General features: G+C 40.9%; 1 protein-coding gene across 3 annotated transcripts in view; it reads right to left on the bottom strand.

The window, feature by feature from the left end:
• nbeal1 (neurobeachin-like 1) overlaps positions 1-16612 on the bottom strand; it is a 273495-nt gene that overhangs the window by 199382 nt on the left and 57501 nt on the right. For all 3 annotated transcript variants that reach the window (XM_072261344.1, XM_072261343.1, XM_072261342.1), the window contains exon 2: positions 5780-5871. In XM_072261344.1, coding sequence (XP_072117445.1) covers positions 5780-5871 — 92 coding nt within the window. The remainder of the gene's footprint in view (positions 1-5779; positions 5872-16612) is intronic.

The following is a 16612-nucleotide window of genomic DNA, read 5'->3' on the forward strand; positions in this document are numbered from 1 at the left end:
CTGTTCCAGCACGTCATGACAGCGTTTTTAAATAGTCAAAAAAGCTCACTTTACAATTTAACTCTCACGCCGTTCACACTGACTGCGCGTTATAACAGCTTGCGCAGTACCAAGCAGAAGCAGAAAAAAGCATTGTTGTGGTGTTGTCATGACAGCGTTTTTAAATCTCTCCGGTTACCCTGTACACACTACGCCGGATATTAAGCATTTTCAGATTTATTCACTCTGGAGAGTGTTTTTGAAAATCTCCGTTTTCGGGGGATGAAAACACCGGCTCAGTGTGGACGGGAGGGCAAAACGAAAAGAAAAAGCTTCGTTTTCAAAATTATCTGGCGTAGTGTGGACATACCCTCAGGCTACATCTACACTAGACCGGATAAATCCGTAACCGAAGCATTTTCTCTTCGTTTTAACCCTCCGTCCACATTGAAACGGCGTTTTCCTCCCCCGAAAACAGAGATTTTCAGGAACGCTCTCTAGAGTGAATAAACCTGAAAGCGCCTAATATCTGGTGTAGTGTGTACGGGGTAACTGGCTATTTTTAAAACCGCTGTCATGACATGCCAGAACAAATGGTGACGACAGTGCAGCATTTCATGGTTTTCTTGAATGCAACCTCCAACACCACAACAATATCTGACAATAGATGTGTAACAGCCTAATGTAACAGTGTATGGAAATACAAGATAACACTGATGCAGACATGTTTTATATATTTAACAAGGTGCTTTATTAATGTATTGCTTGTACAAACATTCAATAGGTGCAAATGTCACTTTTGCACAGTAACTCATTTTATTGCACATGTTAAATACAGCAAAGTAATACACAAAGACACAGCAAAAGTAAAGGTAAACAAATGAGGTAACAGCAAATTTCACTTCTGCCCAGTAACAAGCCTTATTGCATTTAGTAGTAGCTGTCGTCCCTTTCATCAGTGAAGAGACTATGGCTGTAGGAAATGTTCCTGGACAAACGCGCACCAAGTCTTTCATTTGGCAATTTCCTTTTAAGTTTTTTCTAGCCTGTAACTGGACAAACGTGCACCCAGTATACCGTTCCCTCTTCGTTTGTTTTCTGTGTGTCCTGCGCATGCCCAGTAGGAAGGAGGAGATTCACCCAAACATCTTTTTTAATGTGGACAGAGGTATTTTTAAAAATATCTGGTGTGGACGCCTGTCATTTTTACACGAAACCGGCATTTTCAAAATTATCCAGTCTAGTGTAGACATAGCCTCAGTGGTTCCCAACCCTCTTTATGCCATGGACCCTACTATTAACAGAAGGGCCCATGGACTCCAGGTTGGGAACCCCTGTAGGTGATGAGGTTGAGCTACTACTACTACTACGTCGACTCAGGCCGAGGGGGCCAGCATCGGGCACGATGACGGACTCTCCACTTCTCCCTCTCCCTCATCAGCGTGTTCAGTTCATCTACATTAGCTGCACCGCTGTCTTCTAGGAGCGTGTTGATCATGGTCTTGGGAGAGCACCCGGGGTTCATCCTCCCATGCTTGGGCTCCCATATGATGACTAGGCTGACAGGTAGCTCAGGGTGGCGTAGACAGTGCCCTGCTAGTTGCAGCCTTCTCACCTCGATTTTGAGGCTGAGCATTTAAGGGAAAACTATGTAAATGCACAAGGGAGAAAGCAGTAAAAGGAAATGTTGATTGTGAGTGGTGAAGCAGGGTATGAGGCATTAGGGCAGGAGTAGAACTCATGGGCCTATTGACGAACTTCTATGCTGCAATTTTATGCAACTTCTCCAGGTCTCCCCAAGTACAAACCACCTGAGGGGATCAACCAAAGGCAAGAAATATTTTCACTTTAAAGGATACATTATTCTGCACTTTCTATACATGTTATTTAATGTTATTTAAGTCTTTCCCAATCCAGCAGTTTCATGGAAGCCTGGTGGTTTTATTTTTAACCACTGAGCACATGATTTTGCCATTACATGGCTCCACAGTGCTTACAGAGGATGTGCATTTTCTGATTTTTGTTTTTAATGTTGGATAGACATACAATTTTATATACAGTGGATTCCAATTAATTGGACATCAGTTAATTGGGACAGCTGCTTATTTGGGTAACTCTTAAAGAACAAAAACTAATTGAAAAAATTGCCCGGATTCCCTTTGTTTATTTGAGACACTATACCATATACTTGGGGCAGCAGACTGTTACCAAACAGTTTCTAACTAGCATTAGTCAGATGCACTAGCTTCAAGTGAACAGATTTTAAAAAGCATCAGTTGTGTGTGCGTATTTTTATATCTGATAGTTGGCGAGAAATAAGCAGCAAGATCACTCAGAACGGTTTTTCTTACTGCAGTTTCAAGCATTTAGGATTGGAGATGCCACCAACGGCTGGAGGTGAAAATGAAACAATTTAAGAGTTAGAAACTATGAAGAATTTGAAGATATTGAATTCTTTGTAGTTTCTACTTTGAAGGTAACACCTTGAATATTACAACAAAAATGAAGATTTGGAGGATACGTTCGTTGACAGCATTGTAAGAAGGCAGTCCATTGTGTCTGACTGTAAGTGAATACAGTCAATCGAAAGAAATAGTTTTATAATTCTGTAGTAGTACTGGTAGTGTTCTCATTTGTTCTGCATTTCATTTAAAAATGTAATTTGTTACTCAGTTTGTCTTTTTTTAATATATAATATATATATACCTTTTTAACTATTTCCCCCTTCCAAATGAACATTGAATCCATGAACACTACTTCACTTTATTATTTGTTTTTGCACTATTCTTAATTTCACTATTTAATATACATATACTTACTGTAATTCATTTTTTCTATATTTATCATATATTGCATGGTATTACTGGCACTAAGTTTACAAATTTCACAACATATTCCGGGATATTAGAACTGATTCTGAAGTTGCAAACACAGGGTATAATTTTGTATATCCAGTAAGAAGACTCTGCATTAACATAACTGAATTAGTTCCCAATTCAGTAAGTAGGCAAGAAACTTATTCCATAGGTTGACTGCAACCACTCAATTAAAAAAAGGAAACTTTAAATATCTTGTTCCATAACTTCAGAAGAGTGTGTCATCAATACACGGCAATGAAAGATAACCAAAATAGATAAGAGACCAGAGGAGAGGCAGTGCAAAATATTTTTTTTGATGAGAGATGTTCAGATAGACAGGGTTCTTCTACAGCATAAGATACTGCAAGTTAACATGCAGAATCAGTAAGTAATTAGGAAAGCAAATGGTATGTCAGAATCCTTTTGCAAGAGGATTTAAGACTTTAAAATGTTGCTGCAATTATAGACAATCCTGATGAAGCCACACCTAGAATACTATGCATGTCTGGTCTCCCCACCTGGTGACAAGGGAATGCAAATAACTTTATAAATTAAAGGGAAGAGCTGACACAAGGATAGTGCAAGGAGTGAAAAATTATCACAAACTTATTTAACACTAGGCCAAAGCAGAAGGTGCCAGAAAGCCTGCTCCTGGTTCTATTTCTTGTTTTATGTCAGAGTTCACATATGATATTCAAAAAAAGATAAATCATTCTGCATTAAGAATCATTCAGCTTGTTCAACACTGAATAACTTGGCTTCAACTGCCTTATTCTTATAAAACAGGAGCAGGATCTTTGCTCTTTTGGGTCCATGCCAACTCAAAAGGGAACAGTCCCATTAGTATCAGTTTCTCTCACCTTTCCCTGTATCCCTGTAACTTGTTCTTGCTCACCCATGCCCCTTTGATAAATTTTGCTATAATCTGCACCAGGAGGGAATTTGCACTGGCCAATTAACCTATCAGGCTCTTTTGGGAAGAAACTCAAAACACATGGCTACAGATTAATCAGACCTCTTCATATAGATATTATTTGATCAAGTCCCAGATCCCTGAAGCAGCAGGGTTAACTGTTGAACCATATTGCTACTCTAACGTCCTCTCCAATATTTCAACACCTTTGGCAAGGTGCCACAAAATCCTGGCCAATATCCTGGTGCACTGGTAATATACCAAGATGCACTGTAAATCTGCATTACTGAGTTGTAGTTCTATTTACTTTATTGATACAACATGGAGTCGGCTCCTCCAGCCAATTGAAGCACATTGCCCCAGCAACCTCACAACCCCAATGAACCCTAATCTAATCACAGGACAATTTGAAATAACCAATGAACTAACCCAGTACATCTTTGAACTGTGGGAGGAAACTGGAGCACCTGGGGAAAACCAACACATTCCACAGGGAGGACGTACAAAGACTCCTTACAGAATGGTGCCGGAATTGAAATCCAAATCTCCGGAAGACCCCGAGGTGTAAAAACATCATACTATCTACTGTGCTACCGTAGCGCCCAATGTATGTTAAAGAGTACTACTTAGCTGAAGCTCCACAACCTCTTCTCCTTCTTGTTTTACAGTGGTTGGCACCCAGCCTAGTGGTGCATTACCACCACCTTCTGCTCCTGAGTGTGCAATAGACTTACATTCTAAATCCCTTCACCCAATCACACACACATACCCTAACCTACAATTTATCCTCCTATCTTTGGCCATCCTAGTACCCTACCCCTGCTTATCCATCATATCCTATAAAAAACCCCTGCACCCCTCCACAACCCAGCAACCTCACGCTTTCTGCCAACATGCAGAAACTCTTGTAGGTCCAGACAGAGGCAAGTGATTTGTGGTGAGAGAGTGGGCTGACAAACAAGCACCCAATTGAAATTTACCTGTCTTCAACATGTAAAAGACTAATGGATAGCCCCAAACTAAAATTTAGTTCCTGTGCAACACACAAAGTGCTGAAGGAACAAGCCAGACAGCACCTATGAACCTGTGGCTATCTCATTCACAAGTAAGAAACCATCCGATAATGAATCTGGCAAAATGCAATCAATTCATCACAGGTACTCTCATAGGGGGACATTACACCTTTGAAATACCATGCCAAATTCAACATTCAGTGCCAACCTTGTGTCAGGTTGCTTTTCAGATGCTGCTTATGTTTCCCAAAATACTGTTTGTCTTTTGCCCTCCCCAGAGTACTGAGCCTCACTAACATGCTGCTGGCTGGTACAATGAGCAGAGAACCCCTGTGTGCCTTCACAGAGCAAAAGAATGTCTCAGAGTGGATAGAGGATAGATGTCCTTATAGATTATAGAGAGTCAGTATGATCCCCTGGACCGAAATAGGGTACAAGGAGAAATGGAGATTCAGAAGAATCCTCAGAGTATTTCTCATTATTTGCTTTACGGTCTTTTCTGTTTTCCAGTCTAAGAGACTACATGCTTGGGAGAGGGCAGCAGTTTGAAACTGCTTAGTCATAAAGTTCCAGGCAAGAAGAGTGAGGTAAATTGTTAATTTTATCTGTTTCTGACAGATAATTTGATATCTATCAATGAGATTTATTGGAATATTTCCCCAGTTAACCACAAAGCCACAGTTTCACTTCATTCCCACAGACCACTGAATCAAGCCAAAAATTCATGATACCAATTCACTTTACCATTACTCCATTTAATGCTCACTCATGTATCAATAGGCTATCCTACTTAAAATAACAAACTTCAAAAAGAAAGTCTGATGGCAGTCTTCCAGCTTGTCGCAACATATATTAGCTTTACACCTCAAAATATAATTGCTAATTCTATGTCCTTCTCATTAAAACCAAGCTAACAGCATTAATAGTTCTACAAGGTTCCTGTTTAACAGTAGCTCCCTCAATTTCAGCAGCCACTTTTTTTTTGAAAATGTTTGCAATTTTGATCAAATACATACCTTGTTGGAGGTCTATCAAAATCTACATCAAGAAATTTTTCATATGTTCCAACAAAGCTCTCCAGCCAGAGTTTAAGGTAGTCCGGGTCCTTCTGAAATCACAAAAAAATACAGACAGCATAAATTCAAGCTTTTACCATCCTCACTTGAGCAGCCAATAGAAGAAACCAAGATGAATATATATAGTAAATGTCAGATCTGGTATGAAATCTACATTTCTGGTACTTTTGTTTCCATGCAAATTCACATACTAAAGAAAGATTAGCTTTATTTGTACATCAGATCATCAAAGTTCAAAGTAAATTTATTATCAAAGTCTACACCATATTAAAACTTGAAATTCATCTTCTTGCAGGCAGCCAACAACACAAAGAAACACAACAGAATCCATGAAAAACCCAAGAAAACAAAAATGGACAAAACATCCAATGTGTGAAACAAACAACAAATTGTGCAAACAATAAAAAAGTAGACAAATAATACAGAGAAAATGAACCAGCTTCCTGAAAATCAGTCCACAGTCGAGGTGCTAGTCCAGCGCTGAGGCGAATGAAACTGGCCCAGGAGCCCAACGGCTACAAGCCACAGCTCGGAATCAGTTCAGTGCTGAGATCTAGAAGCCCCCGATGACTGCAGGCCACAGCTGCCAAGTCAGTTCAGTGCTGTGAAGCTGGTCTAGAAGCCCGACGGCTACAGGGCAACAACTACTCCTGAACCTGGCATCTGACACAGAGAAGATGCAGAAAGTTGTAAACTCAGCAGCTCCATCGTGGGCACTAGCCTCCCCAGCATTGAGGATACCTTCAAAAGATGATGCTTCAAAAAGGTGGTATTCCTCATTAATCACCCAGGATACAATCCACTCGATGGAGGCAGCAAGAAGAGAGGGAGACAGGTCAATCCAAGGCAGATGGTACACTTAGGCAGGGGATTCTGGCTGACACAGAGACGCGAGCCGAACACCAGTTCCTCCTCCAGCCTCAGCACTTAAATCAGCAAAACATCAGTTCGTTTTCCACTCTGTTCTGAGTCCCGACACTGCAATCTTGCCTGACATCTGCTCCAGCAATGACCACCATAGCTGCATTCTTGAGAGCTCAGTTTGCCGAATCCTTCGGGAAATGGCAAAAATGCCAGACCTTTCAGATGGCTCAAAAGCAAACACCCCAAAGGGAAATTACTGGCTACGGATTACAGTGATCATAATCCAGAAGTATATCCAGTACAGTAGCTAGTAGTTTTGTGAGCTGCCTGCAAGACATCACCATATGGATCATGGAACCATATAATGAAATGTATCATTTGCATCTACAAACATACAACCAACACAGTTTGCAGATGTGCTGGGGCAACCTTTAAGAAAGATATTGATGCAATTACAAAGAAGACATGACAGCAGGTATATTTCATTAGAAGTTTGATGAGATTTGGTATGTCAGCAAAGACACTTGCAAATTTCTCCAGGTGGACTGTGGATTCTAACTGATTGCAACACCGTATGGTATGGAGGAAACACTGCATAGGATCAGAAAAAAACTGCAGAAAATTGTAAACTCAACCAGCTCCATCATGGACACTAGCCTCCTCAGCATTGAGGATACCTTCAAAAGGCAATGCTTCTAAAAAGGTGGCTTCATCACTACATACCCCCATCACCAAGGTTATGTACAGGAGACTGAAGAAATGCACTCAATGTTTCAGGGACAGCTTTCTCCCACCATCAGACATATCTGAATGGACACTGAACCCATAAACACCTCACTCTTTTCTTCCTTTTTATTTAGCTCTCTTGCAATACTTACTTCATTTAATTTCTTACACCTGTTATTGTAATTTATAATTTTTTACTATTATGTATTGCAATATACTGCTGCCACAAAACAACTAATTTCATGGCATATGCCACTGATATTAAACCTGATTCTGATAAGTGTCGCCAAGCCTCTGGTGCCAACATAGCATACCCACAACTTACTGACTCTAATCCACAATCTTTGGAATGTGGGAGGAAACCAACATGATCATAGGAAGAACATACAAACTCCTTACAGTCTCCTTACTGGGAAATGAACCTGATTTTCTGATCACTGCATTACGCTACTGTGCCACATTATGAAGCATTTGATATGTTTGTGTAAAATTATCCAAAACTACTAATTATATAAAGTCAGGTGGTGGTATGACCTGTGAGGAGGATGCAGAGGGGCTTCAGGGAGATGCACACAGGCTCAGTAAATGGTCTGCATATGATAGACTGAACATAAAGTGAAAAACATGTAGTGATTCAATTGTGTAGAAAAAAAATTAAATGTAGTCTATTTTAAATGAGATATCAAAAGGAGGTGATGTTCAATCTTTTTCAAAATAAAATCACAGATATAGCAAGCAATTAGGTGGCAAATGCTATGCCACTGTTCAATGCAAGAGGATTTGAACACAAGAGTAGAGACATCACCGTACATTTTAAGGGCGAGTGAGATCACCATTGAATAGTGTGTAATTACTGGTCCCTTTACCAAAGGGAAAATACATGACAGAGGAAGTACAACAAAGTTTTATCGACTGATTCCTCAGTAGGGAAGAAGTTGTCCTATGCAGAAAGACCACATGCTCAGAAATTTAGAGGAATGAAGAAACATACTAAATTCTTAAACGCAGAGTTGATAAGCAATCAGCCATTCCAGACAGAAGTGAGGCGTTTCTTCACCCAGAGCTCTGTAAACCTTTGGTGTTTTCTACCCAAGCAGGGGGTGAGGGCTCAAGAAAAGGGTGAACAGAACTTTGGCCATTAAGGGAACGGAGACATATGGTGTTAGTGCAAGAGAGTCATGTTGAGATGCAAGATTAGGTATGATCATGGAGCAGGCATAAGGAGTTAAATGTCTCTACTTATTGGGAGCATTTGCATACTCAACAAAGGCTGAAATGCCAGCTAAAATTATGTGATCTATAAAGTGACCACTTGTTTCATAAACCAATCCTAAAGTCACTGTGCAAATGCATTAAAGGTTGGGAGCATTATAATTTTGCTATTCATGTGAGGCACTGGCAATCTACTTACCACAACAAAAAGTAAAACCCAATAAAATTGCAGTATATGAATGTATAATATCACGAGAAAGAAACATGTTGCAAAATTTACTAGAATTATTTTATTCAAAAAGGAATGACTCTCTGATATTCAATAAGGCTTACTTTCATTCTTATTTACATTCTTTCTCACCTCATTCGAAATTTAGAGGCAATGCCCACTGACATATATGAGTATTAAAATTGTAACCCAATCATTTGAATAGATAATTCAATAGATGTGAATTTGTCATGTTATACTGAGCTACCCTATTACACCATTACTGAGTTAGCATGCTTTTTAAAGATTTCATGGTTTCAGTTAAACTGCTTGCCATTAAACCATATGGTGTGCTCCATTTGGGATTTGCTGAAGGACATGGGAGGGTGGGGGGCAGTTTTTTTTTTAATCAATAGTGTGTTTGGTCTTTGAAACTCACTGCCAGGAGGTGATGGAGTCAGAATCAATCACCATGTTCAAAAGACTTAAGTAGGCAGGGTACAGGGATATGGACCTACTGGAACTCGTGTTGATAGTACAAAGGTCTGCATAGATATGGTAGGCCGAAGAACCCATTTCCATTCTGTATATGGATCAGAATGTTGGACAATATCTAGTAACATGAGGAAACGAATTGAAGCAGCAGAGGTGTGGTTTTTGAGGAGGATGCAAAGAATATCTTGGAGGAAACAAATATCTAACGAGGATGTCATGAACAGAGCAAACACAAAAAGAAATAACGTATGAGATCATGAAAAGGCAACGTAACTTCATTGGACATGTGATTAAGAAAGAGGAGTTAGAATGCACGGTAATTATGGGAAAGATTGAAGGGAAGAAAGCAAAAGGAAGGCAAAGACAAATGATGATGGAGACAGCAGCCAAAGAACTGGAAATGAATACCAATGAATTGATCCACTTGGTCCGAAACAGGAGTGTGTGGGCCATGGCAGTCAAAGCTCAAACCGGGCATGGTGCCTGATGATGATGATAACAACCTCATGACACAATCCAAAATATTACATCATGAAAATTAGCATCTTATATCATGGATTTTACACCATTTAGCCTCTGCTGTGCTGGCTTCTTGGAAAAAGGAACTATTAATTCTTGCCCTATTGTTAGGTGGCAGAGTGGAGAGACATTTCTACCAAAGGAGGTGCAAGGCGCTGCTTCCCTCCACTGGCCTGCAGGTCACCCTTGGGCAAGGTGTAGCACCTGATTAGCCAACCCCCCCCCCCCCAACCAATCAGGGGTCAGGGTCACACAAAGCCATGAGATGGTCGTATGAGCACTGGTGCACATCACAAGTCCTGGTTATGTGACCACTGACGCCAGGCAGATAATTTCAGAAAAGTATTGATAATGGCTGGGGTCACCTGTCTTGTAAAGACACTGCCCAAACCACTTCTGAGGAAAAATTTGCCAAGTACAATCACTGTCATGCATAAGACTGTGATCGCCTGACATCATGATGATTGCTTACTTGCTCATCGGCAAGGCATTGATATTTTTGGTTTCATCTTTTACTGAGTAATTTGTATTCACTCATCATAAAAAATCTTGTCTTGAGATGTTGCAGTCATATTTCCATCATGGACAAAACTGTGTAAAACTGACTTAGCTACTGATAAGGTTTTATTCCTCTGTTGTTTACAGTGTAATATCTGGAAATATCAAGCAGTAATTCAACTAAGGAAATAAAGAGACTGTGCCGGCTCACAATTCCACTCATTTTCCTGTAATCTATCCCCATCAATTCCCTCTACATTCCACCCACCTAGCTACTCCAGAGGCAATTTACAGTGGCCACTTAACTGACCTACCAACAACTTTGGAAAATGGGAGGAAAATGAAGCACCTGGGGGAACCCACATGATCAGAGGGAAAACAAACTCCACACAGACAGCACTACACAGCAGAATTAAGGCCAGCTTGAGCTACCAGGCAAAAACTGTATTAACTGTGTTGTAGTGCCAGTGTCCTACCATGCTTTTTTTTGTATATAAACATACACACATTATCCACAATGCAGTGTTGCAATATGTCCAAAATATTGCAGGACTTGCTATGACTCAACGAGTTAAAGCTAACCCCAGTCATTGCTCGTAAAAGTATGTTCTGGTCCATGTGGTGACATCATGCTGGAAAATCTGGCAAATACATTCTCTCATTTGCAAACATACACAAAGGTTTCGTTCACACTGTAGATTCAGTTTGCCAAAGTCACAACCCCACCATTCCATCACCGCCCCCCCCACCCTCAACACCTATTATCATTTTATGAAACTGAAGGAACATTAGCTCATTCAAAAATCAATTATAAATAAACCAACCACAGAAACAATTTTACAAACTGTGGCTTATTTCAACTTGAAAAAATCGGAAACCATTCTTTCCGACACACTATCCAAACATAGAAATGTCAGTGGTTCATGGTAACTGTTTGGGGCATACACATCACTTAAACACAAAGCAACAAAGTTAATTACTGTTAGCAAAATTACTATTTTCAATGGGTGGAACTGCAGACATGACGTGGCAAATCAGCCACTGTCCTGTCACGGATACTGTGGAGGCAGACTCCATGTGCTTGCTTTGTGAATAAAATGACAGAATATTAAGCATGGTTACCGCAAAATTGATGATACAAGCTGGTGAGGTAATAATTAAAAATTATAATTGTAGAAGTGATAGAAAGTAATTATAGAATAACAGCAATATTCAAAAGCTACGACTTAATACAAAGGAAAATTCATCCCCATCAAAGATCACTTTGGTTATAACGTTTTGCATTTAAGTAGTGCCTTTCATGAAAGTCTCTCATGCACTTTAAAGTTAAAGTACTGTAAAACGCCGATTGTTAAGGACATTTGCACTTCAGTGGTGCTAGAATAACAGATTTTCTGAACTATTGGGTATTAATCATAATGCTGTACACCCATTCCATTTCTGGGGTTTCCACAACCAAAGGTCTCACTGTAAGCACTCTTTATCTTGTTATTTCATACTCGTTATTTATTGATATTTGCATTTGCACAGTTTGTTGTTCATTGATCCTGTTTAACAGTTACTGTTCTCTAGATTCGCTGAGTGTGCCCGCAGGAAAAAGAGCCTCAGGATTGACATGCATGAACTCTAATAATAAATTTTACTTTGATTGCTACTCCTTTTAATATTCAAATATACTTTTCATTCACTTTCATCTTTCATAGCAGCGTAACAAATTTTTCAGCAAACCCGGTAAGTTTAAAGTGGCTGGAAAATAAATTAACACTTTGGATCCAAGTTCCAACCACTAGCCTTACACATTTCTGACCTGCTGTTCCAGACCCCAATCCCAGCCGCACAACACACCCACAGTCCAGAGCCTGCTTCTGGCCACATGTCCTGCTTTCACTCTGGAATCACCATTCACAGCCTGGAGCAGTGAGTGAACCATCAGGATTTCCAAACAAGACTATTGGGAGTCATCAAAAGCACAAAATAGCAATGTAATAATAGTCAGACAACAGGGCGAGTAATGTTTGGATTGGGAAATGACACAACCTAAAATATTTTATATTCCCTTTAAAGGGCAAATACAATTCAAATTTACTTGATTAAGCACTTTGTTATTTACATAATTTATTACAGGTTATATGCAACTACAAGAATGGCATAAGTCATCACGCCGCCATGTCATCCCGGACTCCTGTGTTTTTCTTTTGATTTGTTTCTGTTACAAAACATAACAGTTGTTTACAGTTTGTTATCAAATACCAGGGGGTCGGCATAGTTTCTGAAAGCAAAGCCAGTGTCTGCAACTGAGCAGTGGACAATATTACGTGAATGGGAAGCTGACTGTGGACTTCACAAAGACTAAGATGAGGGAACACAAACCAATCCTCAGAGGGATCAGAAGTAGGGAGAGTGAGCAATTTCAAGTTCCTGGGTGTCAACATCTCTGAGGATCCCCGCATATTGATGCAGCCATAGAGAAGGCAAGACAGCCAGCTACATTTCATCAGGAGTTCGAGAAGATTTGGTTTGTCATCTAAAACACCCAAAAACTTCTACAGATGTACGGTGAAGAACATCCTGAATGGCTGCATCACCATCCTAAATGGCAGGGGGGGGGTTGCTACTGCAAAGGTTCATAGTACACCACAGAGATTTCTAAAATTAGTCAGTTCCTTCAGGGGTACTAGCTTCAGTAGTATCAAAGATGTCTTCAGGGAGTGAAGCCTCAGAAACCTGGCTTCCATCATCAAGTACTCCGACCACCCAGGACATGCTACCTTTTCATTGTTACCATCAGGAAGGAGATACAGAAGGCTGAAGACACACACTCAGCAATTCAGGAAGAGCTTCTTCCCCTCTGCCATCTGATTTCTAAATGGACATTGAACCCACGAACACTACCTCACTATTTTTTTTTTACATTTCTGTTTTTAAACACTACTTAACACACACACACACACACACACACACACACACACACACACACACACTGCAATTCAGTTTCTTTTCTATAGAGGTTTCCCCCGCCATCCGAACATGAAGCATTCCTATGAAACGGTTTGTAAGCCAGAATGTCATAAAGTGAAGAAGTAATTACCATGTATTTATATGGGAAAAATTTGTGAGCGTTCGCAGACCCAAAAAATACCCTACAAGATCATGCCAAATAACACATAAAACCCAAAATAACAGTAACATATAGAAAAAGCAGGAATGATATGATAAATGCACAGCCTATATAAAGTAGAAATACTTCTCTACAATCATTGCCGCACTGTCCACCATAGCAAAAATCTCACACAAGCGCTCTCGGCAGAAACACCGTCCAGTAACCTTTAAGCTATGAAACTGCCAAATCGTATCAAATAACACATAAAAATACACAGCCGATATAAAGTAGAAATAATGTATGTACAGTGTAGTATCACTTATCGGAATCGGGAAGACAGCAAGCACACTGATGATGATGAGTTAGGCTGAGTCATTGGAGGTTGGGGTGGTGCAGTGGTCCCCAACCTCCAGGCTGCCGACTGATACCGATCCGTGAAGAATGCAGTGGTGCAGCAGTGGCCCGGATGCACCCAGCACATCTTTAAGAAAAAAGCCGAAATAAACAAGCTAATTAATTAGGTGCCACCCGGCACGTTAAGTGTCGGCCCAGATCAGAGGCGATGCAATCGGCAATCGCCTCTAATGTGGGCCGACATTCACGTGCCGGGCGGCACCTAATTAGCTTGTTTATTTCGGCTTTTTTCTTAAAGATATGCTGGGTGCATCCCGGCTACTGCTGCACTGCTGCATTCTTCGCGGCAATGTATCAGAGGTTGGGGAACCACTGGGGTGGTGGGACACTGGGGTGTCATCTCATTGTCATCTGTTTCCATTAGGACAGGCATGTCATCTTCTTCTATGTCTGCCTGCCTCGATGTCGAAGGTCGACGTTCATCGTCTGCTGTTGCTGATGTGGAAGGCTTGAAAAACGACAGTATGCTTGACTGCTTAGCCTCACACATTTTTTTAATCATACAGTTCTTTGTAAGCACTCAAAACCACCCTGCAAATATGCCCTAAACCTAAGTACCCTTTCAAAATTAAAGTCATATTTTTCTGCAATCATTGCAGCGAAAATCTCACGCATTTGGTTGACGTTCAGTTCCTGGACGACTTCACTTTCGGTCTGTACACTACTGCATTCAGTTTCAATTGTTATCCTTTCCTCTTCCAATTGCATCAGCTCTTCATCCATCAGTTCTTGGTCATGGGATGCCAAAACCTCTTCAACATCATCTTTGTCAACTTCCACAAGGCAAACTCATTTTGTCCTTACTTCGTTCACCACTATGTCTAGTTTTACGCTAAGTGTAACACCCTTACGAGCTCTTTTAGGCTTTTCCAATACCTTAGAACTCACCTTGCTAACGGATGCTCAAAATAAATTGACATAAAGTACAGATGCTCACAGGGATGTGTTTAAGCAATGCCGGCTGGAATGCAGTTCCGGGGGAGGAGTTTGGTTGCTCGGGGCGGGCGCTGCCTTTTTCACATGCTGCCTTTTTTCATAACAGTGAAAACACCTTCTGTTAGCGAAAACAGGTAACTAATGTAGGTCTTTAGTAACAGCGAGGTTTCGTAAAGCGAATGTTCAAAAAGCGGGGGACACCTGGTATTTATCATGTCTTACATAGTACTGCTGCCGCAAAGTTAACAAATTTCATGAAATATGCCTGTGATATTAAACCTGATTCTGAACTGGACCCCAATCTGGGAGCGAGCAGTCAGGAAATTACAACAAATTCAAGCAATTGTCACCCTTTGTATCTTTCTCTCAAAATAAACTTTGCAACTAAGGTGCGGCAGATTACTATAAACTGAGCTCATGAAACACATTTCAATGGAAAGGGTTACAGAATAACCAGCACCTTGACCTACTTTTGAAGGACCTTGACCACAAGTCAGTAAAAGATTTACAGGTGTCCCCCGCTTTTCGAAACCTCACTGTTACGAAAGACCTACATTAGTACCCTGTTTTCGCTTTCAGAAGGTGTTTTCACTGTTACGAAAAAAAAAAGCAGCACGCGATAAAAGGCAGCGTGCACCCCGAGCAGCCGCTCTCCCCCGGATTCTCGCCGGTATTGCTTAAACACGTGCCTGTGAGCAGCCGTTTGCAAGATGACTTCTATGGTATCAGAAAAGCCTAAAAGAGTTTGTAAGGGTGTTACACTTAGCGTAAAACTAGATATAATTAAGCGTTCTGATCATGGTGAACGAAGTAAGGATAACGTCAGTGTGGCTTGTGGAAGCTGACGATCATGATGTTGAAGAGGTTTTGGCATCTCATGACCAAGAACTGATAGATGAAGAGCTGATGCAACTGTAATTAAAAAGGATAACAATCGAAACCAAGTGAGTAATGATGAAGTATGACTTTAATTTTGAAAGAGTACATCGGTTTAGGGGATATTTGCAGGATGGTTTGAGTCCTTACAAAGAACTGTGTAATAGAAAAATGCGCGAGGCTCTGCAGTCAAGCAAGCCTTCCACATCAGCTACAGCAAACGACGAACCTCAACCTTCGACATCAAGGCGGGCAGAGATAGAAGATGACCTGCCTGCCCTAATGGAAACAGACGATGACGAGATGACACCCCAGTGTCCCACCACCCCAACCCCCAGGCCATGGACAGATACTGATTCGCAGAGAATACAACAGTAGCCGGGAGGCACACAGCAAATCTTTAAGAAAAAAGCCAAAATAAACATGCTAATTAATTAGGTGCCGCCAACACGTAATTGTCGACCCAGATCAGAGACGATGCAATCGGAAATCGGCACTGATCTGGGCCAACAATTATGTGCCGGGCGGCACCTAATTAATTAGCATGTTTGTTTTGGCTTTTTTCTTAAAGATGAGCTGTGTGCCTCCCGGCTACCGCTGCACCCCTGCATGCTTCGCGGCAATGTATCGCTCGGCGGCCTGGAGGGTGGGGGCCACTGCACCACCCAAACTCCGACTCAGCCTAACACACCATCATCAGTGTGCTCAGCGCTGTCTTCCCGATTTCGGAAAGTGATACTACACTGTACATACATTATTTCTACTTTATATAGGCTGTGTATTTTTACATGTTACGTGGTATGATTTGGCAGCTTCATAACTTAAAGGTTACTAGAGAGCACTTGTGCCATGTTTTTGCCAACAGCGCGTGAGATTTTCTGCTGACGGTGATTGCGTGAGATTTTCACTACGGTGAACAGTTCAG

The sequence above is a fragment of the Mobula birostris genome, chromosome 6 (assembly GCF_030028105.1).
Source record: "Mobula birostris isolate sMobBir1 chromosome 6, sMobBir1.hap1, whole genome shotgun sequence".
Lineage (NCBI taxonomy): Eukaryota > Metazoa > Chordata > Chondrichthyes > Myliobatiformes > Myliobatidae > Mobula > Mobula birostris.